The sequence below is a fragment of the Cherax quadricarinatus genome, chromosome 10 (assembly GCF_038502225.1).
Source record: "Cherax quadricarinatus isolate ZL_2023a chromosome 10, ASM3850222v1, whole genome shotgun sequence".
NCBI classification, from domain to species: Eukaryota; Metazoa; Arthropoda; class Malacostraca; order Decapoda; family Parastacidae; genus Cherax; species Cherax quadricarinatus.
The window spans coordinates 13311251-13336758 of NC_091301.1; the positions used below are offsets into that span (position 1 = coordinate 13311251).

General features: G+C 39.1%; 1 protein-coding gene across 2 annotated transcripts; it reads left to right on the forward strand.

Moving 5' to 3' along the window:
* Positions 1-3759: 3759 nt before the first annotated feature.
* Positions 3760-23272, forward strand: LOC128687959 (NAD-dependent protein deacetylase sirtuin-2). 2 transcript variants are annotated; one of them, XM_053775601.2, is made up of 4 exons: positions 3760-3948; positions 8639-8839; positions 9680-9903; positions 23140-23272. In XM_053775601.2, exons 2-4 carry the CDS (start codon positions 8719-8721, stop codon positions 23254-23256), a joined length of 462 nt encoding a protein of 153 aa, XP_053631576.2. In that variant the 5' UTR covers positions 3760-3948; positions 8639-8718; the 3' UTR covers positions 23257-23272. The 2 variants fall into 2 exon arrangements, with proteins under 2 accessions (XP_053631576.2, XP_069939735.1); XM_070083634.1 differs by having other exon boundaries at positions 3936-4074.
* Positions 23273-25508: the final 2236 nt, after the last annotated feature.

Below are 25508 nucleotides of genomic sequence, written 5' to 3' on the forward strand. Positions count from 1 at the left end.
AAATGATTTGTTTAACTAAACTAGTCATATATTTTTAAAGGAGACATGGCATGTTCAAAAAGAAGAAAGTTTGATAATGAAAATCGTTCCTTCAAGGAAGAATGGATACAGCAGTTATGTTTTCATTCTTCCCACAAGCAGTTCTGAGACGTTTTGCCTCGTATGTAGTCAAACAATTACCTTAGTGAAGAGCAGTAATATGAAACGCTTTTTTTTTTCTTAATAATGAAACATTATGTAAAAAATGTATCCGGACCTTTGCATACAATGGTTCTTATTCAAGTGGACCTTTGCTAATAGAAGTTGAGTAGCCCTGCTCTCTACTACCCCTCGGCTACAGATGCCTCAAAAGCTGGGCAGCCTGATTTGCCAGCCATGTTTCTTCCCAGCCCGGACACACCAGTGAGCCTCAAGTACGGTTTCAAGCTATTTCATTCTCCTCTTATATGTTCTGGCCTCACAAGCGATTTTTATATCAATGCACTATGCAGGCGGGTATATGTAATGAGAAAGATCGCAGTCAGCAGGATAAAAGAAACATGACTTGTAAACAAGGCTGCCCAACTTTTGAGGTATCTGTGGCCGATTGGTGTAGAGCATCACTAGGGGAACCTTGCCAGACGCCTCTGATGTGGGTTCGAATCCTGCTGACTGCGATCTGTCTCTGTATATACCCGCCTGTTTCTGCATGGTGCATTGATATAAAAATCGCTTGTAAGGTCAGAACATACAGAAGGAAAATGAAATAGCTTGAAACAATGCTTGAGGCCTACTGGTGTGCCCAGGCTGGGAAGAAAACACGGCTTGTGAACATGGCTGCCCAGCTTTTGGAAAATCTCCCAACCCCTGCCCCAAACATGTTACTACTGGGAGATTTCAACTTGAGACTCCTAAAATGGAGGAGTGTAACAAATAATATTTTAGCAGAGATCACCCCAGGAGGCAGCTCAGATGAAAATTCACACACACACACAAACTATTAAATCTCTGCACCATATTCACCTTAACCCAGCAAATATTAGAGCCTACACGACTAGATAATATACTGGACCTCATCTTCACTAACAACGACGATCTGATAACGTAATATAACCGTATAAAAAAACAATACACTCAAGTCACAACATAATAGAGGTACAGACATGTATGTACAGGGCTTCTGACAAGCAAAATGTGATCAGTCATGAGGGTGTCTTCACGAAATTCAACTTCAGTAACAAAAACATATAATGGGAACAAGTCAACCATGTCTTAAATGAAACAAGCTGAGAAGATATCCTAAACAACACGGATATGAACCTTTGCTTAGAAAAAATTAACTCTGTGGTTCTTGAAAGCTGCTCAAGGCACATTCCATTGAGAAAAAGAAAGAGATGTAAACTAGAAAGAGAGAGATGCTCCCTATACAGATGAAGGCAAAGAATCACAGAGCTGCTGAGTGGGGCCAATATATCTGAAATACAAAGGGAGGCACTGGTCAATGAAATAGCAAATTTCAAACTTAAGCTGAAGGAATCTTACAGGAGACAAGAATCGCAGGAAGAACTAAAGGCCATAAAGGAAAGTGAAAAAAAAAACTTTTCTCATATGCCAAATCTAGGGGAAAAACAACATCCAGTATTGGGCCCCTTCTTAGGCGAGATGGGACAGTGTCCTCCATCGAAGACGCCGCAAGACTCCGAGCAGACATCAACCACATCTTTAAATGGGCCACTCAAAACCATATGAAGTTCAGTGAAAAGAAATTTCAACTAAGATATGGAAAACGTGAGGAAATTAAAACTGCATCAGGGTATACAACAAATTCTAACCATACAATAGAGCAAAAAAGTAACGTGAAAGACCTGAGAGTGATAATGTCAGAGGATCTCACCTTCAAAGACCACAGCAATATATTTATCGCATCTGCTAGGAAAAATGATAGGATGGATAATGAGAACCTTCAAAACTAGGGGATGCCAAGCCCATGATGATTCTCTTCAAATCGCTTGTTCTCTCTAGGCTGGAATACTTCTGTACACTAACTGCCTCCTTCAAGGCTGGAGAAACTGCTGACCTGGAGAGTGTATAAAGAAATTTCATGGCACACATAAGTATGATAAAGCACCTAAATTACTGGGAACGTTTGAAGTCCCTTGATTTGTATTCCCTGGAATGCAGGCGAGAGAGATACATGTTAATATACCCTTGGAAAATTCTAAAGGGATTAGTACCAAACTTGCACACGAAAGTCACTCCCTATGAAAGCAAAAGACTAGGCAGGAGATGTAACATTTCCCCAATGAAAAGCAGGGACGACACGAGTACACTGAGAGACAACACAATAAGCGTCAGGGGCCCAAGACTGTTCAACTGCCTCCAAGCATACATAATGGAGATTACCAATAGATCCCTGGCTGTCTTCAAGAAGGCACTGGATAGGCACCTAAAGTCAGTACCTGACCAGCCGGGCTGTGGTTCGTACGTCAGTGTGAGTGCGGCCAACAGTAACAGCCTGGTTGATCAGACCCTGATCCACCACGAGGCCTGGTCTCAGACCGAGCCGTGAGGGCGTTGACCCCCAAAAACCCTCTCCAGGTATATTCCAGGTATCTGTGGCCGAGTGGTCTTGAGCGTCACTGGCGCCACGCCCCTGACGTGGGTTCGAACCCTGCTGACTGATATTTCTCTGTATACACCCACCTGTTTCTGCATTGTATATATATATATATATATATATATATATATATATATATATATATATATATATATATATATATGTGTGTGTGTGTGTGTGTGTGTGTGTATGTCATGGCGGATAGGAAAAACTTTCGATTTTGCCTTAAATAGCAACGCTCTTCTTGCCGAGTAAGGCAAGCGAAAATTTGTGTATGCATAATTGCATAATTTCGCAAAAATAATTCTGAACCTAACGAAAAAAAACATATTTTACTGTGTTTGTTTATTATTAAATTATTGTAAACTTACCTAAAATATATTTAGTTGGATTAGGCTAAATTAAATTGCGCTTGTTATAATAAGGTTAGGTAAGTTTTCTAAGGTTCTCTTGGTACAAAATTATTATTTTTTCATGAACATAAACGAAACAACGAATATATCTTTAAACATATAAGAGAAAATTTTAGAAAGGACTTAATTTTAAATGAGTTCTTGCTATTTGACCAGTTTTACCTATTCGGCATGACATATATATATGGGTAAGCCCTAAACCTGTGTGGGATCTTTTTTTTTATCAACGCATGGAGTGGTGGAGGCTCTATCCTTTGTCTACTACTCGAGAGACAGAAATGCTACTTCGATGGCCATGATCCATCTTGCTTGGTGAACAAAGGCAGCAAATGTGTGTGGAATATTTTCCATATATATATATATATATATATATATATATATATATATATATATATATGTCACTAGAGAACCGAACCCGGAACCCTGTGGGCACGTGTGTGGGGATAAGAAGAGTGCTGCTACCACTGAGCTACGGGTCCCCCAGCCACGCTTATAATGTGTTTTCCATTCCCACAAGATATTTATCCAGTCCGTGTAAAGTTTTCCCAGCCGATGTGGTCTCTCTTCCCACTACGTGGCATTTCATTATTCTGTAAGTTGGTTTCATAATCTGTAGTTTGTTGCTCTGATCAAGCGATTGTGAATTAAATAGTAAATATACTGTAAGATACATTTAGAAGACGACGCGCATCGTGAATTATGGTATGGTTTTCTTCATAGTAAGATTGTCTTGTGAGTGTAAGCGCCCAAGTTTGGCAACAACAATAATAACAAGATCCTCCCTCAGGTGATTCCTGGTATCTCACTTGTCTTCTCACCGGCTGCTGCTCTTGCTCTGTCTAATCACCAGTTGGCAGCGTTCACGCCTAACTACCCACTTTAGAGACGCTAAACGGCGCTGTTCAACGGACTGTCACGGCGGCACCGCCTCGAAATAAGGTAATTAAGGAAGTGCCGGAATCTGGGCGGTACCAGGGGGGAAATTCCTCTTTGTCAAGGATACCGAGCAAGCTGCTTGCTGTCTCACCTATCTCCACGAGGAGAAAATCCCCTGTCTTCTTTCAGGTGACTTGTTTTAGGTTTTCTTTTGTGTATTGTGGTGTTTAGGGTGTAAAAACAACAACTGTGATGAAACGTGGTTATTGTAGACTTTTTTTTTGTTGTTTCCCCCCCCTGTGGGTGAAAGTTTATTTCTGAATCTCGTTAATTATACTCACAGGAGACCAGTACATTCAACTCAGTTTTGTTTTGTTTTGTTCTATTAAGGACGTGTTGGTAAAAGTTTTATGTATTATTTTACTCATAAAATAGTGAAGTTTTGATATCATAAAGTGTGAACAAAGACAGAGATTGTTGTTCACTGAGTGGTTCACACTTATTATATATTAAATGAATGTGAAGAATTGTTCATGGCAGTGCTGTGTACTGGGAGAACAAATATTAATTTTGTTTCATATGTAGAAGATTTAAGCCAGAATGCTTCTCCACAGAGGAGACTGTACAAGTATTGAAAGTTGTCCAGTGTTGATAAAAAAAAATCCCCAGTAATCAGGCATATACAGCTTTAAGCCAGGCCCAGTAAATATTTTGATTCTAAATTAAATATTTTACGAGGTAAGGTTAGGCTAGGGTAGGGGCTGCAGCAGATAATGTCAGGATGCATTTGGTGTCTGCTGGGAAGCAAGATCTTGGTTACCCCATTAAGATGTCAGAGGTAAACCAACCATATTAATGATGTGCTTGTTCCCCTTGTCTCTCCTTGTCCCCAGGAAATCCTTGCTTTTTAGCCCCTAGAAAAGTTCCGCTGGACACTCGTGTGGGGATTGGGTCACAGTTTCTTGCAAGCTAAGCAGCATGAAATCTTGATTTGGTCAATATGTATTTTGTTCCTGGATGTGTCTTTATTATGTAAATTCTCCTGTATTAAGTGTTATGCATAGGAAATCTTTATACTTTTTAATATAACCAAACTTAAGTGTTACCCTATGTAAATAAGAACCTTATGGCTGGAGTAGGTTAGGCTAGATTTTGTTTGATTGGGTTACAAAATTAAATTTACTGGTCATAATAAAGCATTTTTCCTGCTTTTCCAAAACAAATATAGTGAGTGAGTAAATTTATTTAGGTACAGGTTCACACAAGTACAGTTATCATACATAGTAACATATGTGTAAATTACCCAGGATAACCCAAAAATAAAGTCAAAGTGACTGTCTCCATTGCACACACCACTTAATAGAAAAGGAATTAACATAACAGTTTTTCCCATGGAATAAATACCATGGTTTTTGTTTATAATATAAAAGATTAATGATTTTCACTCCTTGGAAAGAAAGTAAGTTTATTTAGGTACAGGTACATATAAATATAATTATCAGAGTATATATAAAATATGAAATAACTTCAAAACACTTGAATTTTGGAATAAGTAAGTCGGTTTATTCAGGTATACACAAATACAGTTATATAGATTATCATACATAGTATATGTGTAAAGTACGTAGGATAACCCAAAAAGTCAAAGTGACTTATTTCCATTAGGGTCCTTTTACCTTATTATTATAAAATAAAGGTGATATCTTCTTATTATTCTTTAATGGAGATAACATATTATCATACTATTAAGACTATCTACTACATGAGGGTCATTAAGACTATCTACAATACGAGAGTCATTACTAGGAATAAGGTAAAATTACATGTGTGTTAGCTAAAAAAATAAAAAATCATTCCCCTCCCTTCCTGTAGCTACATTCATCAGACACCTTTTGGCTCTCTTCTTGAACTGGCTCATGCTATGACTGGCTTTGACATGTGCAGGCAGTGTGTTCCATTCTTTTATTGCTGTACAATAAAAGGTGTTTGAAGCCTGGCCACTGACTGTGGGTACTACAAAGTTGTGCTCTCTCCCCCTAGTACTATGATTGCTTTGGTTCCCAACCTTGACAAAATTGGCAGCAAGATATTCTGGACACTGTTTGTGAGTAGTTTTAAATACATGATTTAGCTTCAATTGTTTTACTCTGTCTTCAACATTCAGCATATCAAACTGCTGTAATTCATCCTGGCCTACATACTCTCTTGGACCCAGGTCCAGGATGAATCTTACCATTTTGTTCTGGGTGATTTGCAGTCTATCTTTCAGTTTTTTTCTCAAGGCAGAGTACCATGAAGAGCAAACGTAATCCATATGACACTGTATAAGGGCTAGACATAGGGTCCTGCGAGCCTCAGTAGGTAGACACTGTGCTTGTCTGTAGAGGAATTTCAGTCTGGCATTTGCTTTCTTTACTACACTGTTCCCTATCAATTCTCCTGACATGCATGAGTCAAAGGGGATTCCCATATATCTTGCTGAGGAAACTGAAGTGATGGGTTCTCCATTACACTGGACATTAAAATTATTTACCCTTCTCAGTTTATGTTTCGTACCAAAGAGTATGACTTCAATTTTCCCGAGGTGTAATGATAGTTTGTTGTCTAGTAACCATTTGCTGCAGGACTAATGTTCCAGTGTTAATACATTAGCTATATCTTATGGGTCTTTACCTGACACTAACAGAGCACTGCCATCTGCATACAGTAGGAGTTTGCACTTGACACTGATAGGCATGTCGTTAACATAGCATAGGAATAATAAGGGACCCAGAATACTACCTTGGGGAACTCCACATGCTATTAGCAGGGGTTCTGATTCCATTTTGTTGATTTTGACAGTTTGTCTCCTATTGCTAAGGTAGGACTTAAACTAGTCTACAGAACCTATACCAATAGTTTGAAGTTTCTTACATAATATATTGTGGTTGACAGTATCAAAGGCCTTTTGCAGGTCTAAGGTTACTATACCTATGAGGTTCCCCATTGACATTTCAGTTCTCATGTAATCCATCAGATTAATTAGGGAGGTGTCGGTTGAGTAAGATCTTCTAAAGCCTGATTGATAGCTATGGAGAATGTTGTTGTCATTAAGGTACTTAACTACTTGACAGTACACCGTCCTCTCTAGAATTTTGGATATTATACTGAGTATACTAACAGACCTATAGTTGCTTACATGAGACCTACTATTTTTCTTGCGGATAGGAGTAACTCTGGCCTCCTTGAACCCCTCTGGTACGGTATTAGACATAATGAAGAGTCATGCTCACAGAGAATGTAAACAAACTGGGTGGCCCAGGGTGACCATATTAGGAAGTCAGGTGGGGGGGGGAATATAGAGTTTTGGTCATAATTTGAATGTCTGTATTAGTGGAACATCGTAAGGCGAAACGCCGTAAAGCGGGGCCCTACTATACATACGACCCCCGATTTATCCCCAAAAGTTAACCATTGCTCTCGTATTTAAATTTACATCATATAACTACTATAATTATAAAATTTTCTGCTTTTAGCTTGAAATGTTTTTTTACTATCCCTTAAGGGAGTTTCCTTGATGCTCAAGAGGGGCTCTTGATCCAATGAATTGAATATGCCCTCCCATTCCTTGAATTGGACCTGATAACCTTCCATTTTCCCAGGCACTGTATGGTCCATATAGGTTAAGGACATCCCCCATAAGTACAATAGCAACAGTAAACCTTTCTTTCTTTCAACACACCGGCCGTATCCCACCGAGGCGGGGTGGCCCAAAAGGAAAAACGAAAGTTTCTCCTTTTACATTTAGTAATATATACAGGAGAAGGGGTTACTATCCCCTTGCTCCTGGCATTTTAGTCACCTCTTACGACACGCATGGCTTACGGAGGAAGAATTCTGTTCCACTTCCCCATGGAGATAAGAGGAAATAAACAAGACGAACTAGAAAGAAAATAAAAGAAAACCCAGAGGGGTATGTATATATATGCATTAAAAGAAGAAGGGAAGTAACCCCAGAAAAGGACTTGCTACCTCAAGTCCTAATGGAAGGGGATTCCCCTTCTAAACAGTAAGAAGATAATGCTTTCCCCTCCTCCCATCCCATCAATCATCACCAGATCTTCAATAAAAGTAAGTGTCATTTAATTGTGCATGCCTTTTTCAGTTTGTGTGTATTAAAATTAACATTTCATGTGGTAAAAAAAAAATTTTTTCATACTTTTGGGCGTCTTGCACGGATTAATTTTATTTCCATTATTTCTTATGGGGAAAATTCATTCGCATAACGATTATTTCGCATTGTACATGTATGTGTAGTGTGACCTAAGTGTAAGTAGAAGTAGCAAGATGTACCTGAAATCTTGCATATTTATGAGACAGACAAAAGACACCAGCAATCCTACCATCATGTAAAACAATTACAGGCTTTTGTTTTACACTCACTTGGCAAGACGGTAGTACCTCCCTGGGGGGTTGCTGTCTACCAACCTACTAGCTACAAGCAACAGTAAATAATATAATTTATTGGTGTTTGGTTCTCCTTAACATTTATGTCCAAGGTCTACCCTCTGTCATAAGCAACAGTTTTTCTTGTTTCTTAGAGAGGCTACCTTGTGGGGTTAGGGATTTTCCTCAAACATAAGGTCTCTGTGTTCGACAGGAAAATCTCCACAACTTGTATGCTCTGCGAATGATCTCCATACATTTTAGCTCCTAGTTTCAACAAAAGATGATACTTTCCACACATCAAAATTTATTTTATTTTTCTTACCAGCATTTGGTGAAGGGCCAACCCACTGCCAATTGCCATAAGATCAACAAGGAAGCAAGACTCGTCTCTGAAGGTGTGTAACAATGGCTGACTGTGAAACAAGCAAGATGCCAGAGCAGCCAACTGATAAGGAAACCCCCAAGGTTCCAGAAGCCCAAGCAGAGAGCACTTCTGCTTCTGCAGAAAAGAAAGATGGAAGTGCAGGTGAATATATTGGATTTGCTGTGTTTGTTTAACAAGATGCGTGAAGAGGTGTTTGTCCTAACCATTCTTTCTGGGTGTTAAATTTATAAAAATTGAGAGTAGGAATAAAACATCTTTAAAATAACATTTTTCTTAAGAGTTTCAAAGATTTAGTACAAAATTTTACTATTAGATTAGTGTATTTTAGATGTAATAAATGTGTATGGTATATTTATGCTGTACTGTACTTATAATCTAATGGTATATATTTTTAAATTTTGATAAAATGGCCAGAGAGGGGATGGCTGCGTCCACCATAAAGTTAGCAGTTTTCATTCACTGGGAAAGAAATTTTATTGCTAAATATAGAAAGAGCAGATAGAGTACTTCCCACCGTGACCTCAACATTCTTGGAGATACTTGTGCAGAATGAAGGCAAATAGCTCAAATCTGACAAGTGGAAAAGATGTACAATTTGCAATGAGGAATTGTCTATTATTTCCAGTTGTGCACAAGTTTCTGTAGTGAAACTTTCTCCTAGCAGGTGTTGCACTGTCAGAGTTACTGATTGTTATGTTTTCTGCTAATGTTCTGGTAGCTGTGAATCATTAAAGTTGTGGCCCAGCCAGACACACGGAAAGATTGTATAGATGACTAATCATTAGTGTGAGTGTTTCCTTTGAGAATGCACTGTCAGTTATCAGCAGTGTCCAAATTCCAAAGACCGGATTTTCTTAAAACAGAAACAAGTTAATGTAATAATTGGACTCGGCAACAAATGATTTGTATACTGTAGTGTATTGCTATAAAAGAAGTGTCTAATTAAGCTTCTGATGAACTAAAATTTTATTACTATTTCAGCAACATCAGGGGAATGTGAGGGTGCTATTGGGGGAATGCGAGATCCAAGTGCAAGGCAGGACTTAAATGATGAAGATAGTGATGAAGAATACAGTGATGAGGATTATGAGGATGAGGACTATGATGGGAGTGAGGGAGAGGAAGACAAGGAGGGATTCATGAGTATGCTTCAGAATTTCTTAATGAATAAACTTCACTTGAGTGGAGGTGCCGACACACCACAGGTTGGTAATGGTAATTGCTCTTCTGACCCAATAACTGGTAGTTTAATGCTTCCCCCATATTATAATAATTCTGATCCCACATTATTAAATCAGGTACTTTACTTTCACTCTGGTCTGTTCTATACAGAAATTAAAAGCAGAAACAATTTTGGAACCAGTTTCACGAGTCCACTATTCTTAGTTGTTGTTAAGGCTTTCATATACTGCATTTTATGCCTAGATTTGGACCTAATGAAATATTCCTGTAGCTGAAAGCCTTCCAATTGCAGGGAAAATCTCATGTAACTAAATTATTTTTAAATAATTACTTTTAAGTAATTTAAAAGCTAAAGGTAGATGATCTGTCATAGTGATATACTGATCTGGCGAATGGAGATGTATGACTTTTGGGACCTAACAAGCTGTTGGAGTGTGAACAGGGTATTATTTTGTGAAGGGATTCAGGGAAACTGATTAGCCAGACTTGAGTCCTGGAGGTGGGAAGTACAATGCCTGCACTTTAAAGGAGGGGTTCGGGATATTAGCTGTTTGGAGTGACATCTAAACTGTCATATCTGAGCTCCTCTGCAAAGACATTGATTATGTGTGAATGATGGTGAAAGTGTTTCTTTCTTTTTTGGGTCACTGTGCCTCAGTGGGAAATGGCTGACATGTGGGATGCTGGAAAAGGAATTAGAGGTTTCTCATATCGTAGAATATTTTGATGAGTTATTGCATGGAGATAATGAATTAGATTTCATGCATGGGGCAGGGAAGAATAGGATTATTTTGTGGGAGTAGAGCTAGAGTGAGTTAGGCAGGAAGTAAGTTTGACGTGGTTACAGTAGCAGGGAGGAATGGTATTTGCTAGGAGGGAAGGGCCTGAGTGGACAAGTAGGAGCAATGCCTAGATAAGGAAGGAAAGAAAGCTGTTTGTTGCACTTTTAGATTTGGATAAGGTATACAGTGAAGTGGATAGGGAATCGTTGTAGCTGGTTTTTGCCTCAGTGGGAGACAGCCGGTGTGTTGAAAAAGAAAAATTTAATATCTTTTCTTTATTTCAACAAACCAGCCGTATCCCACTGAGGCAGGGTGGCCCAAAAAGAAAAACAAGTTTCTCTTTTTAAGTTTAGTAACTTGCACAGGAGAAGGGGTTACTAGCCCCTTGCTCCCGGCATTTTAGTCGCCTCTTACAGCACACATGTCTTACAGAGGAAGATGTTAAGAGAGAATCTCAGGTTAGATTATGTAAGAGATAGGGGAAATATGTGGGTGTCCTGTGGCTCGGTTGTTAGCACACTCGGCTCGCATACTGAGGGTCAGTGGTTCGATCCCTGGCACAGGTGGAAACTTTGGTCATGTTTCCTTACACCTGCTGCCCTGGTTCACCTAATAGTAAGTAAGTACCTGGGTGTTAGTTGACTGTTGCAGTTGTCATCCTGGGGAAAAGATAAAAATAGTGAATTTATTTTTTTGTAAAGGCTACAATGTGTAATTACAATTTGGGTTTGCTAAGTACAAAGAAAGCCATTATGATGCTGGGGCATTTTGGGCATACTGATCCTAGTACATGATAACTACTTAAATCTAATTAAGAGTGGTTAACTTTTATTAAAATCTTTATTTAACATTATTACTAATGCGAGGTAGTCAATGTGGAGGTTTATAAGAATAATAGTAGTAGTAGGTTGGTAGACAGCAACCACCCAGGGAAGTACTACCATCCTGCCAGATGACTGTGAAACAAAAACCTGTAACTGTTTTGCATGATGGTAGGATTGCTGGTTTCTTTTTCTGTCTCATAAACATACTAGATAACAGGGATATCTTGCTACTCCTACTTACACTTTGGTCACACTTCACAGACACGCACATGCATATATATATACATACATCTAGGTTTTTCTCCTTTTTCTAAATAGCTCTTGTTCTTCTTTATTTCTTCTAGTGTCCATGGGGAAGTGGAAAAGAATCTTTCCTCCGTAAGCCATGCGTGTCGTATGAGGCGACTAAAATGCCGGGAGCAATGGGCTAGTAACCCCTTCTCCTGTAGACATTTACTAAAAAAGAGAAGAAGAAAAACTTTATAAAACTGGGATGCTTAAATGTGCGTGGATGTAGTGCGGATGACAAGAAACAGATGATTGCTGATGTTATGAATGAAAAGAAGTTGGATGTCCTGGCCCTAAGCGAAACAAAGCTGAAGGGGGTAGGAGAGTTTCAGTGGGGGGAAATAAATGGGATTAAATCTGGAGTATCTGAGAGAGTTAGAGCAAAGGAAGGGGTAGCAGTAATGTTAAATGATCAGTTATGGAAGGAGAAAAGAGAATATGAATGTGTAAATTCAAGAATTATGTGGATTAAAGTAAAGGTTGGATGCAAGAAGTGGGTCATAATAAGCGTGTATGCACCTGGAGAAGAGAGGAATGCAGAGGAGAGAGAGAGATTTTGGGAGATGTTAAGTGAATGTATAGGAGCCTTTGAACCAAGTGAGAGAGTAATTGTGGTAGGGGACCTGAATGCTAAAGTAGGAGAAACTTTTAGAGAGGGTGTGGTAGGTAAGTTTGGGGTGCCAGGTGTAAATGATAATGGGAGCCCTTTGATTGAACTTTGTATAGAAAGGGGTTTAGTTATAGGTAATACATATTTTAAGAAAAAGAGGATAAATAAGTATACAAGATATGATGTAGGGCGAAATGACAGTAGTTTGTTGGATTATGTATTGGTAGATAAAAGACTGTTGAGTAGACTTCAGGATGTACATGTTTATAGAGGGGCCACAGATATTTCAGATCACTTTCTAGTTGTAGCTACACTGAGAGTAAAAGGTAGATGGGATACAAGGAGAATAGAAGCATCAGGGAAGAGAGAGGTGAAGGTTTATAAACTAAAAGAGGAGGCAGTTAGGGTAAGATATAAACAGCTATTGGAGGATAGATGGGCTAATGAGAGCATAGGCAATGGGGTTGAAGAGGTATGGGGTAGGTTTAAAAATGTAGTGTTAGAGTGTTCAGCAGAAGTTTGTGGTTACAGGAAAGTGGGTGCAGGAGGGAAGAGGAGCGATTGGTGGAATGATGATGTAAAGAGAGTAGTAAGGGAGAAAAAGTTAGCATATGAGAAGTTTTTACAAAGTAGAAGTGATGCAAGGAGGGAAGAGTATATGGAGAAAAAGAGAGAGGTTAAGAGAGTGGTGAAGCAATGTAAAAAAAGAGCAAATGAGAGAGTGGGTGAGATGTTATCAACAAAATTTTGTTGAAAATAAGAAAAAGTTTTGGAGTGAGATTAACAAGTTAAGAAAGCCTAGAGAACAAATGGATTTGTCAGTTAAAAATAGGAGAGGAGAGTTATTAAATGGAGAGTTAGAGGTATTGGGAAGATGGAGGGAATATTTTGAGGAATTGTTAAATATTGATGAAGATAGGGAAGCTGTGATTTCGTGTATAGGACAAGGAGGAATAACATCTTGTAGGAGTGAGGAAGAGCCAGTTGTGAGTGTGGGGGAAGTTCGTGAGGCAGTAGGTAAAATGAAAGGGGGTAAGGCAGCTGGGATTGATGGGATAAAGATAGAAATGTTAAAAGCAGGTGGGGATATAGTTTTGGAGTGGTTGGTGCAATTATTTAATAAATGTATGGAAGAGGGTAAGGTACCTAGGGATTGGCAGAGAGCATGCATAGTTCCTTTGTATAAAGGCAAAGGGGATAAAAGAGAGTGCAAAAATTATAGGGGGATAAGTCTGTTGAGTATACCTGGTAAAGTGTATGGTAGAGTTATAATTGAAAGAATTAAGAGTAAGACGGAAAATAGGATAGCAGATGAACAAGGAGGCTTTAGGAAAGGTAGGGGGTGTGTGGACCAGGTGTTTACAGTGAAACATATAAGTGAACAGTATTTAGATAAGGCTAAAGAGGTCTTTGTGGCATTTATGGATTTGGAAAAGGCGTATGACAGGGTGGATAGGGGGGCAATGTGGCAGATGTTGCAAGTGTATGGTGTAGGAGGTAGGTTACTGAAAGCAGTGAAGAGTTTTTACGAGGATAGTGAGGCTCAAGTTAGAGTATGTAGGAAAGAGGGAAACTTTTTCCCAGTAAAAGTAGGCCTTAGACAAGGATGTGTGATGTCACCGTGGTTATTTAATATATTTATAGATGGGGTTGTAAGAGAAGTAAATGCGAGGGTCTTGGCAAGAGGCGTGGAGTTAAAAGATAAAGAATCACACACAAAGTGGGAGTTGTCACAGCTGCTCTTTGCTGATGACACTGTGCTCTTGGGAGATTCTGAAGAGAAGTTGCAGAGATTGGTGGATGAATTTGGTAGGGTGTGCAAAAGAAGAAAATTAAAGGTGAATACAGGAAAGAGTAAGGTTATGAGGATAACAAAAAGATTAGGTGATGAAAGATTGAATATCAGATTGGAGGGAGAGAGTATGGAGGAGGTGAACGTATTCAGATATTTGGGAGTGGACGTGTCAGCAGATGGGTCTATGAAAGATGAGGTGAATCATAGAATTGATGAGGGAAAAAGAGTGAGTGGTGCACTTAGGAGTCTGTGGAGACGAAGAACTTTGTCCTTGGAGGCAAAGAGGGGAATGTATGAGAGTATAGTTTTACCAACGCTCTTATATGGGTGTGAAGCATGGGTGATGAATGTTGCAGCGAGGAGAAGGCTGGAGGCAGTGGAGATGTCATGTCTGAGGGCAATGTGTGGTGTGAATATAATGCAGAGAATTCGTAGTTTGGAAGTTAGGAGGAGGTGCGGGATTACCAAAACTGTTGTCCACAGGGCTGAGGAAGGGTTGTTGAGGTGGTTCGGACATGTAGAGAGAATGGAGCGAAACAGAATGACTTCAAGAGTGTATCAGTCTGTAGTGGAAGGAAGGCGGGGTAGGGGTCGGCCTAGGAAAGGTTGGAGGGAGGGGGTAAAGGAGGTTTTGTGTGCGAGGGGCTTGGACTTCCAGCAGGCATGCGCGAGCGTGTTTGATAGGAGTGAATGGAGACAAATGGTTTTTAATACTTGACGTGCTGTTGGAGTGTGAGCAAAGTAACATTTATGAAGGGATTCAGGGAAACCGGCAGGCCGGACTTGAGTCCTGGAGATGGGAAGTACAGTGCCTGCACTCTGAAGGAGGGGTGTTAATGTTGCAGTTTAAAAACTGTAGTGTAAAGCACCCTTCTGGCAAGACAGTGATGGAGTGAATGATGGTGAAAGTTTTTCTTTTTCGGGCCACCCTGCCTTGGTGGGAATCGGCCAGTGTGATAATAATAATAATAATAATAATAGTCTTGAAGTTGCACATAATAAAAACAATATTACAAAAAATGGTTCAGACAGTAATATTTCATGGATTAGCCGATGTTTAATAGACTAGAGGTCATATAATATTTGGGAGAGTTGCTTCAAACTGATTAGAAGTTGTTTTGGTTGGTTTGGTTAGTACTGTGAGATGAGATGATTTTTAAGCAAAGTACTAAATTTATAAGTAGTCAGGGAATCCTTTACTGGTTCAGGTAGTGAATTCCAGATCTTCGAGCTCATTATGTGCATTGCATTTTTACATAGTTTGAGAATGACACGAGGGATGTCGGAGAGTGCCTTATGCCTTGCATTGTGACTGTGCGTTGTGTTGTAGCTATCAAGAAGTTTAAGTAGAGGGTTTTGTATATGGAGTAGCCACAATGAGTGTTTGTCTTGTATATTTAGTGAGTTCAGGCTTCTGAAAAGTGGTGGGGTGTGCTGTCTAGTACAGGAGCTGGTAATCATCTGCACAGCAGCTTTTTGTTGGGTTATTAAAGGTTTAAGGTGGTTGGCTGTGGTTGATCCCCAGGCACAAATACCATAGTGCCAGGAGGTGAGACGTAGGTTGCTTTGGGAGGGCAGGTCCCTCTCAAACCCAGCCGTTCTCACTAGTAGAGGTTGTCGAAGATGATGGTCTGTACCAAGATACCCTTGTGTTGCAGTGTCTGACAGAATGAACATTAAAATGGTATAAAATACCGACAGATTGTTAGGTAAGACACATATGCAACAGTTAGGTATCTTTATTTCGAAACGTTTCGCCTACACAGTAGGCTTCTTCAGTCGAGTACAGAAAAGTTGATAGAAGCAGAAGATACTTGAAGATGATGTAATCAGTCCATCACCCTTAAAGTTTTGAGGTGGTCAGTCCCTCAGTCTGGAGAAGAGCATTGTTCTGTTGTCTGAAACAAATTCAACTTCACAAATACCATAGGTGAGTTAGGGATATATTAACCCTTTCAGGGTTGGTGCCATACTAGTAGGGCTTGCATGCCAGGTTTAGTGCTGTACTAGTACGCATAAATTCTAGCGCCTTCAAATCTAGCGAGAGAAAGCTGGTAGGCCTACATATGAAAGAATGGGTCTAGGGGGTCAGTGTACACAGTATAAAAAAAATCCGGCAACACACAGTGCATAATGAGAAAAAAAGAAAACTGACCGTGTTTTTGCTTTAAAACGGCAAATTTGCAATGTATTTTCGTATGCTATTTATGGTTGTATTCCATTGTATAGAATGGAATACAATATTACAGAAATTGAGATGATTTTGATTGATTTCACAATGAAAAGTACCTTGAAACTGAGCTCAAAGTAGCAGAAATGTTAAATTTTTGCCAAAGTTCAAAAGTAAACAAATCATGCCACGCGTCCAATACACGTCAACTGGTGAGTCTAATATTCTTTCACAAGTGCACTGATGTTATTTATACCATTTCTACACTAACGTAGTAATCTGCATAACAGTAAATCTTCTATTTTTTTGTGAGAATAAAAATTCAAAGTGGAAAGCAAAAGAAATGTAACAGAGGCCTGGGGACATGACTAAGGAACAGAAAAAGTGTTATTTTGGTGCCGGGAATGTCTGTCTTGTTCATTCTGGACCCTATTTGGAAATTGGCATCTTTTGAAATTTGTGTGAAATTGGCAAAATTGCTAATTTCTGACCACTTTATTGGATAGTTGAAATCAGTAAATGGATAGTTTCTTGTACTCATTCGATAGAAAAAATGGAGTTCTAGCAAAATAGTTATGATTTTTGTCGACTGGTACATTGGAATTGGCCGAAAATAGGGCTCAAAGTGGGTGAAATCGCTGATGCTTAAACATCGTCGAGACCACTAACTTCGCGAGAGCATAATTCCTTAAGTTTTCCATCAAATTTCATAATTTTGGTGTCATTATGATCAGGAAAAGGTTCTCTATCATTTCATAAGAAAAAATAATTTTTTTTTTTTCCTACCCTGAGAACAAGTTTAGGAGAGGGCCTGCTGACCCTGAAAGGGTTAAAGAGTGGTATAGGGTAAGGAGTGTCATTTGGGGTACATAGTATTGTATCTTGGAAAGGATGCCTACTGATTTGGAAATTTTCTTGGAGATATGCTGGGTGTGGGAATGAAATTTTAAGATTACAGTTAAGGAGAATACCTAGAAATTTACCCTCAGTGTGTCTTGTAATAGGGAAACTATTTATTGATAAAAGGACCCCAATGGAAATAAGGCAGACAGTATTCAGTGACTGGGTGGCTAACCCTCTGGGTTAAAAATCCAAGCAAAATTTTATATTGCACAGGGATGTCTTATACCACAAGGTTAGAGGTCAACCCTCGGTGAATAAGGCTCATTTATGTAACGAGAAATTTATTGCATCCAACTATAATTAGGCTTTTGGCTGTTCTCTCTTAATGACTGCCGGTTGTAGGATACTCTCGTGCTGCAGTTAGGTTACATTAGACTCGCGTGGTCATCACAATACAAGGTTTTTGACATTCTGTGAGAATTGTCAGGTCACACTTACAGCCCAACATGTTTAACCAATTGTCCACTTCAAAGATTTTCAACTTCACACATTTTGTACATAAATGGTATACAATACCGACAAGATGAACATTTAGACACGTGCAACGTCTGGGTATCTTTATTTGTAGACACTTCGCCGACTAGTGGCTTTATCAATACAATATAATGACATAATGTGAAGAATTGTATACAAAAGACCAGGTAATCAATCCCTCAGCTTTGGACTTGGTGAAGAGCACCATAGTCTTGAAGGAACTTCAGTTCCTTCTCTGTCCTTTGATGGTCCCACCCTTAATTCAAATTCTAATTTCTTAACTGACACTGATTTGCTACATCCTTTGTTATTCCCTTCATTTCTGCTGATGTCCTCCCAGAACATCTGTGCTTTCTCCTACCATGTCTAACCCTTGTCATGAAGTGCTGAATGATCCATATTTTCCATGTACAGTGGTACCCTGAGTTTTGGCCATAATTCGTTCCAGAAGGCTGTTTAAGTGCTGTTACCAAACCATTTGTTCGCATAAGAATAACGTAAATTTGATTAGTCCGTTTCAGACCTCCAAAAATACACTTACAAATGCACTTACATAATTGTTAGAGTTGGGAGCTGTATGAAACTCAGGGTACCACTGTATTTAATAATAATAATGTGATACTCGTTGGTTGCACATTACTGTAATATGAAGAACTTAGAGGTAAATAAGGTCAATGGAAGACTGCTAACTAACTTGTCAGATTACATAAGCTTACTAAAGGAATCTCTTAGAGATATAAAAAAACAGAAGTTTGTTTACATTTTCTCATCTTCATATACATATCATGACTATCATTCATAGCAAAATGAGGTAAGAACAAAATTCCTTCACATTTTTTCTTTCACCTGCAATTCACAAGAGCAACTATAAATAAAAGAATCTACAAAACTTCTTTTATTGCCCCCAAAAAAATTGATCATGCAGAATAAAAAGGTAATTAAATGGAAATTGTTTAAATAAATTAATAATCTTCGAGATGCATATAAAAGTCACGTCTCAGAACCATGGGCTGCACAATAGATCTATTAAGAAAACAACATTGAAGGTAAATAAATATTTCAGAACTATGTAATACAGTGGAACCTCGGTTTTCGTCATTAATTCGTTCCAGAAAGTCTGACGAAAACCGAATTTGACAAAAAGTGAAGCAATATTTCCCTTAAGAAATAATGTAAATCCAAATAATCCGTTCCAGACACCCAAAAGTATTAACAAAAAATACATTTTATAGAAAATAACTATAGTTTTGCATACAGAAAACAAGAGAAATAAATATAAAGGACTAATAAAATGGATAAATGAACATTTAACGTCACTTTTACCTTTATTGAAGACACTTGTTGGCGTATGGAAGATGGCGAGGAGGGGAGAGGGAGGAGAGGTTTTCTCTGCCACCATCACTACCACCTATACCATCATCACAACCACTACCACCATCACTACCATCCTCTACCACCATCACAACCACTACCACTCTCTACCACCATCACTACCACCCTCTACCGGCGATAAACAAAGCCAAACTGACTCAGAATGCGTGGGAGGCTTTGTGTGGACGCGGACAGACACGTTCAGTACGGCAGACCACTGTCAACTCGACGAAAACCGAGGTGATGAACGAAAACTGGGACAAAATTTTGATGAAAAAGTTGTTGAAAACGAATTCGGCAAAAACCAGGGCAAATGAAAACCGAGATTCCACTGTATTGATTTTGAAAAAGGTGAAAAAATTTCTGCACAAATAATCAGCTTATAAGAATAATAAATTTGTAAAGAATAAATATGGTTTTTCTCATCAGTACAAGAAGACATACATTATTTACATTAACCAATTTCCACCCAAACATGTCTCACACCAAATAAATAGAGCAGAAGAAAGGAAACAAGAAAAGGCAAAGAGGCCCAGAGTGAAGTTAGTATCCCTCAAACTGCTGTGTCTCAGGTAAGGTCACATAATTAACCATTGGTTACACATTGGAACTAAAGACAGTAGTATTTAGGAAAAAGGATATTTTTAAAGGAATTTCGCATTGACAATGGAAACATACTGGCAGGGTTGATTTCTGCTCTTGTATTTTAGTCACATGAATATTACAGTTGAATCTTACCAACTTCTACTACTAACATTCTGTACAGTATACGCTTACCTTTATGTGCATTTACAGTACTGATAGCTCTTGTTCCTATAGTGTTCCTTTTTCCTGTTTAGTATGACTGGTCTGAGACAAGGCTGTGGAGGCAATTATCCTGGAATCTTTAGTAAACATAGTGGATTTAAACCTCTGTGCTATAAATGCATTTTTCTCTTTTCTTTCAACAAACCGGCCGTATCCCACTGAGGCAGGGTGGCCCAAAAAGAAAAACGAAAGTCTCTTTTTTAAATTCAGTAATTTATACAGGAGGAGGAGTTACTAGCCCCTTGCTCCCAGCATTTTAGTTGCCTCTTACAACACGCATGGCTTATGGAGGAAGAATTCTGTTCCACTTCCCCATGGAGATAAGAGGAAATAAACAAAAACAAGAACTAGAAAGAAACTAGAGGAAAACCCAGAAGGGTGTGTATATATATGCTTGCGGTATAAACCTTGGTAATAAATATGCTTGTACATGTATGTGTAGTGTGACATAAGCGTAAGTAGAAGTAGCAAGACATACCTGAAATCTTGCATGTTTATGAGACAGAAAAAGGACACCAGCAATCCTACCATCATGTAAAACAATTACAAGCGTTTGGCAGGACGGTAGTACAGTGGACCCCCGGTTAACGATTTTAATCCGTGCAAGAGGGGTAATCGTTATGCGAAATAATCGTTATGTGAATGAATTTTCCCCATAAGAAATAATGGAAATAAAATTAATCCGTGCAAGACACCCAAAAGTATGAAAAAAAAAATTTTTTTACCACATGAAATGTTAATTTTAATACACACAAACTGAAAAAGGCATGCACACTTACATGACACTTACTTTTATTGAAGATCTGGTGATGATTGATGGGATGGGAGGAGGGGAGAGCATTATCTTCTTACTGTTTAAAAGGGGAATCCCCTTCCATTAGGACTTGAGGTAGCAAGTCCTTTTCCGGGGTTACTTCCCTTCTTCTTTTAATGCCACTAGGACCAGCTTGAGAGTCACTGGACCTCTGTCGCACAACAAATCTGTCCATAGAGCTCTGTACCTCCCGTTCCTTTACGATTTGTCTAAAATGGGCCACAACATTGTCATTGAAATAGTCACCAGCACGGCTTGCAACAGCTGTGTCAGGGTGATTTTCATCCATAAAGGTTTGCAGTTCAACCCACTGTGCACACATTTCCTTAATTTTTGAAGTAGGCACAATGGATTCCACAACTGGCATAGGCTTCTCAGGGTTAGCCCCAAACCCTTCAAAATCTTTCTTAATTTCCATACTAATTCTCACCCTTTTTACCACAGGGTTGGCACTAGAAGCTTTCTTGGGGCCCATGGTCACTTATTTTCCAGAAACAGCACCGAAAACACTGTAATAATACGAAATATTCCGATTGTATGCTTGGATGTTATTGCGGAGGCTGGCTGGTAAACAATGCCACCGGCGGAACATGTGAGCGTGGCTCAGGCCGCACATTGGAAGCGTCTCGGACGAAAATCGGTAAGCGGGTTTTTAAGCGGTATGCGAGGCAAAATTTTTGCAATTAAAGTAAGCGGTATGCGAAATAATCGCTATGTGATGCCATCGTTATGCGGGGGTCCACTGTACCTCCCTGGGCTGTTACTGTCTACCAACCTACTACCTAGATAAATGCATTTATAGTAATTTTTTTTATATCAAAATTGGATACATCCACATTATGATGCTACCTATTCTATATGATAGTTACACAGTTGAAACAAAAGCTTACTATGTTAACCCTGTCATATTCCATCATGCAAGATGGGGTTCATACAAGGTGTTGAAGTCTGTCAACATGAACTAGGAGACTTCAGCAGTGTCAGCCTGAGCTCAAAGACCTCAGTAGGGCAATGAGGATATTGTCAAGTATTCCAGTAAGGGTTCATCAACTATGGGAGCTTCGGAGATTTCATTTCAACATACTTAGTTACCATCACTTGGAATTGCCATCTCTCAGGATAACCTATCCGATACACAGGAGAAAAAGGAATTTTTATAAAGATAGCTCCATCATTAATAAATTTACAATACAAAATGTCTTCCTTTATATCATGTATGAGATTTTGCACATAAAAGAAGTTCAGCCTAAATAATCCTGGACTCTGGTATACTGTATGTTGAGCATTATGGCAGGTAAGTAAAGATTTTAATACAGTGGTACCTTGACTTGTGAGTTTAATTCGTTCCGTGACTGAGCTTGTAACTCAGTTTGCCGTGTATTAAATAAATTTTCCTCATTGAAATTACTTGTAATTGAAATGCCATTAATCCATTCCAACCCCCAAAAAACACCCCAATTTTTTTGTTATGGGTTTTTAAATAAAAAAGTATTTATAAATAAGAAATATTGTACAAAAAACATAATAAAAGAGAATGTGAAGAAATTAATTGGTTTTAGCTAGTGTATTTACCTTGGAGATCAGACAACTTGGGCTAACAGAAGATGCTGGCAGAGGTGGAGGGTGGAAAAGATAGGCAGAGGAGACTGGAGGAGTTCGTTTTGTTTCGTGCATTTTCGGTCACTTTTGTTAGTCACAAACTCTATTGTTTAATCGCTTAACTTACTTGCTGCACTTTTAATGCTACACTTTATCACTGAACTTAATTGCTACAATTTTTTTTTTATTTTTTTTCACTTCACTTTCACCTTTATCGACTCCTTTGCTTTGGTATGGTACATATAGTAGAAGTACTACGCTCATACTGCCTTGCCAAATCTACTACACGCACACCTCGCTAGTGTTTTTCTATGATTTCATGCTTTATTTCAATGGACATCATCCTCCTCCTCTTCTCAGCACTGTCCTTTGCACTTACTTTCTTAGGACCCATGGTTAGAAAAAAGAAATTTGGCAAAATAACTGCACAAAAAGCACAAAATGCAAGCAAAACATGAGAAGTGCTTCCATGGCGAGGTAACCAGAGTGAGACACAGGATGCCGGGTGGATATTGTAGTGTTTGCTGTGCCAACTAGTGGCGGTGTATCTGAAGCTCACTCGTAACTTGGATTTTGGCTTGCAACTCAAAGCAAAAACTCGACTGAGCGACGGCTTGTAACTCGGAAAACTCGTAAGTTAGGGGACTTGTAAGTCGAGGTACCTCTGTATACAGTATTCCATTCCTCATTGGAATTACAAGCTAATACTGCATCACTAATTTGATCTCAATTAAACAGATGTCCAAAAGTGTGCTTGCATTACAGTTCAGATTACCCTACTTCATATCCCTTCATAGTTTATAAAAGTGTTATGCTTTTCAGGTACTTGAAGAAGTAAACATCGATGGTGTCGTGAAATTTATTAAGAGTGGACAGTGCAAGAACATTATCACAATGGCAGGAGCAGGCATATCAACATCTGCAGGTTTGTCCATGTAAAAGTTTGTCTTCCAGCAGTAATTTCAGTCGAACAATATCAGTCTTCACCTGTGATTCTGTGAAGCATAAGACAGTGTATATACTATATATATATATATATATATATATGTGTATATATATATATATATATATCCTAGGTAGTAGGTTGGTAGGCAGCAACCGCTGAGGGAGGTACTACCGTCCTGCCAAGTGAGTGTAAAATGAAAGCCTGTAATTGTTTTACATGATGGTATGATTGCTGGTGTCTTTTGTCCGTCTCATAAACATGCAAGATTTCAGGTATGTCTTGCTACTTCTACTTACACTTAGGTCACACTACGCATACATGTACAAGCATATATATACACACACCCCTCTGGGTTCTCTTCTATTTTCTTTTTAGTTCTTGTTCTTGTTTATTTCCTCTTATCTCCATTGGGAAGTGGAACAGAATTCTTCCTCCGTAAGCCATGCGTGTCGTAAGAGGCGACTGAAATGCCGGGAGCATGGGGCTAGTAACCCCTTCTCCTGTATATATTACTAAATGTAAAAGGAGAAACTTTCGTTTTTCCTTTTGGGCCAGCCCACCTCGGTGGGATACGGCCGGTGTGTTGAAAGAAAGAAAGGTAGTAGGTTGGTAGACAGCAACCGCCCAGGGAGGTACTACCGTCCTGCCAAGTGAGTGTAAAACGGAAACCTGTAATTGTTTTACATGATGGTAAGGATGCTGGTGTCCATTTTTCTGTCTCATAAACATGCAAGGTTTCAGGTACGTCTTGCTACTTCTACTTAAACTTAGGTCACACTACACATACTTGTACAAACATATATATATATATACACACCCCTCTGGGTTTTCTTCCATTTTTCTTACTAGTTCTTGTTCTTGTTTATTTCCTCTTACCTCCATGGGGAAGTGGAAATGAATTCTTCCTCCATAAGCCATGCGTGTTGTAAGAGACGACTAAAATGCCGGGAGCAAGGGGCTAGTAACCTCTTCTCCTGTATATATTACTAAATGTAAAAGGAGAAACTTTCGTTTTTCCTATTGTGCCACCCCTCCTCGGTGGGATACGGCCGGTGTGTTGAAAGAAAGAAGATATATATATATATATATATATATATATATTTTTTTTTTTTTTTTTCAACAAGTCGGTCGTCTCCCACCGAGGCAGGGTGACCCAAAAAAAAGAAAGAAAATCCCCAAAAAGAAAATACTTTCATCATCATTCAACACTTTCACCACACTCACACATTATCACTGCTTTTGCAGAGGTGCTCAGAATACAACAGTTTAGAAGCATATACGTATAGAGATACACAACATATCCCTCCAAACTGCCAATATCCCAAACCCCTCCTTTAAAGTGCAGGCATTGTACTTCCCATTTCCAGGACTCAAGTCCGACTATATGAAAATAACCGGTTTCCCTGAATCCCTTCACTAAATATTACCCTGCTCACACTCCAACAGATCGTCAGGTCCCAAGTATCATTCGTCTCCATTCACTCCTATCTAACACGCTCATGCACGCTTGCTGGAAGTCCAAGCCCCTCACCCACAAAACCTCCTTTACCCCCTCTTTCCAACCCTTTCGAGGACGACCCCTACCCCTCTTTCCTTCCCCTATAGATTTATATGCTTTCCATGTCATTCTACTTTGATCCATTCTCTCTAAATGACCAAACCACCTCAACAACCCCTCTTCTGCCCTCTGACTAATGCTTTTATTAACTCGACACCTTCTCCTAATTTCCACACTCCGAATTTTCTGCATAATATTTACACCACACATTGCCCTTAGACAGGACATCTCCACTGCCTCCAACCGTCTCCTCGCTGCTGCATTTACCACCCAAGCTTCACATCCATATAAGAGTGTTGGTACTACTATACTTTCATACATTCCCTTCTTTGCCTCCATAGATAACGTTTTTTGACTCCACATATACCTCAACGCACCACTCACCTTTTTTCCCTCATCAATTCTATGATTAACCTCATCCTTCATAAATCCATCCGCCGACACGTCAACTCCTAAGTATCTGAAAACATTCACTTCTTCCAAACTACTACTCCCCAATTTGATATCCAATCTTTCTTTATCTAAATCATTTGATACCCTCATCACCTTACTCTTTTCTATGTTCACTTTCAACTTTCTACCTTTACACACATTCTCAAACTCATCCACTAACCTTTGCAATTTTTCTTTAGAATCTCCCATAAGCACAGTATCATCAGCAAAAAGTAACTGTGTCAATTCCCATTT

Excerpts from the sequence above, each read along its gene's own strand:
- LOC128687959 (XM_053775601.2), top strand. The coding sequence starts at position 8,719 with ATGGCTGACTGTGAAACAAGCAAGATGCCAGAGCAGCCAACTGATAAG. Across the intron at positions 8,840-9,679 it reads AAAGAAAGATGGAAGTGCAG|CAACATCAGGGGAATGTGAG; the intron begins GTGAATATATTG and ends TTACTATTTCAG. Across the intron at positions 9,904-23,139 it reads GAGGTGCCGACACACCACAG|GTACTTGAAGAAGTAAACAT; the intron begins GTTGGTAATGGT and ends TATGCTTTTCAG.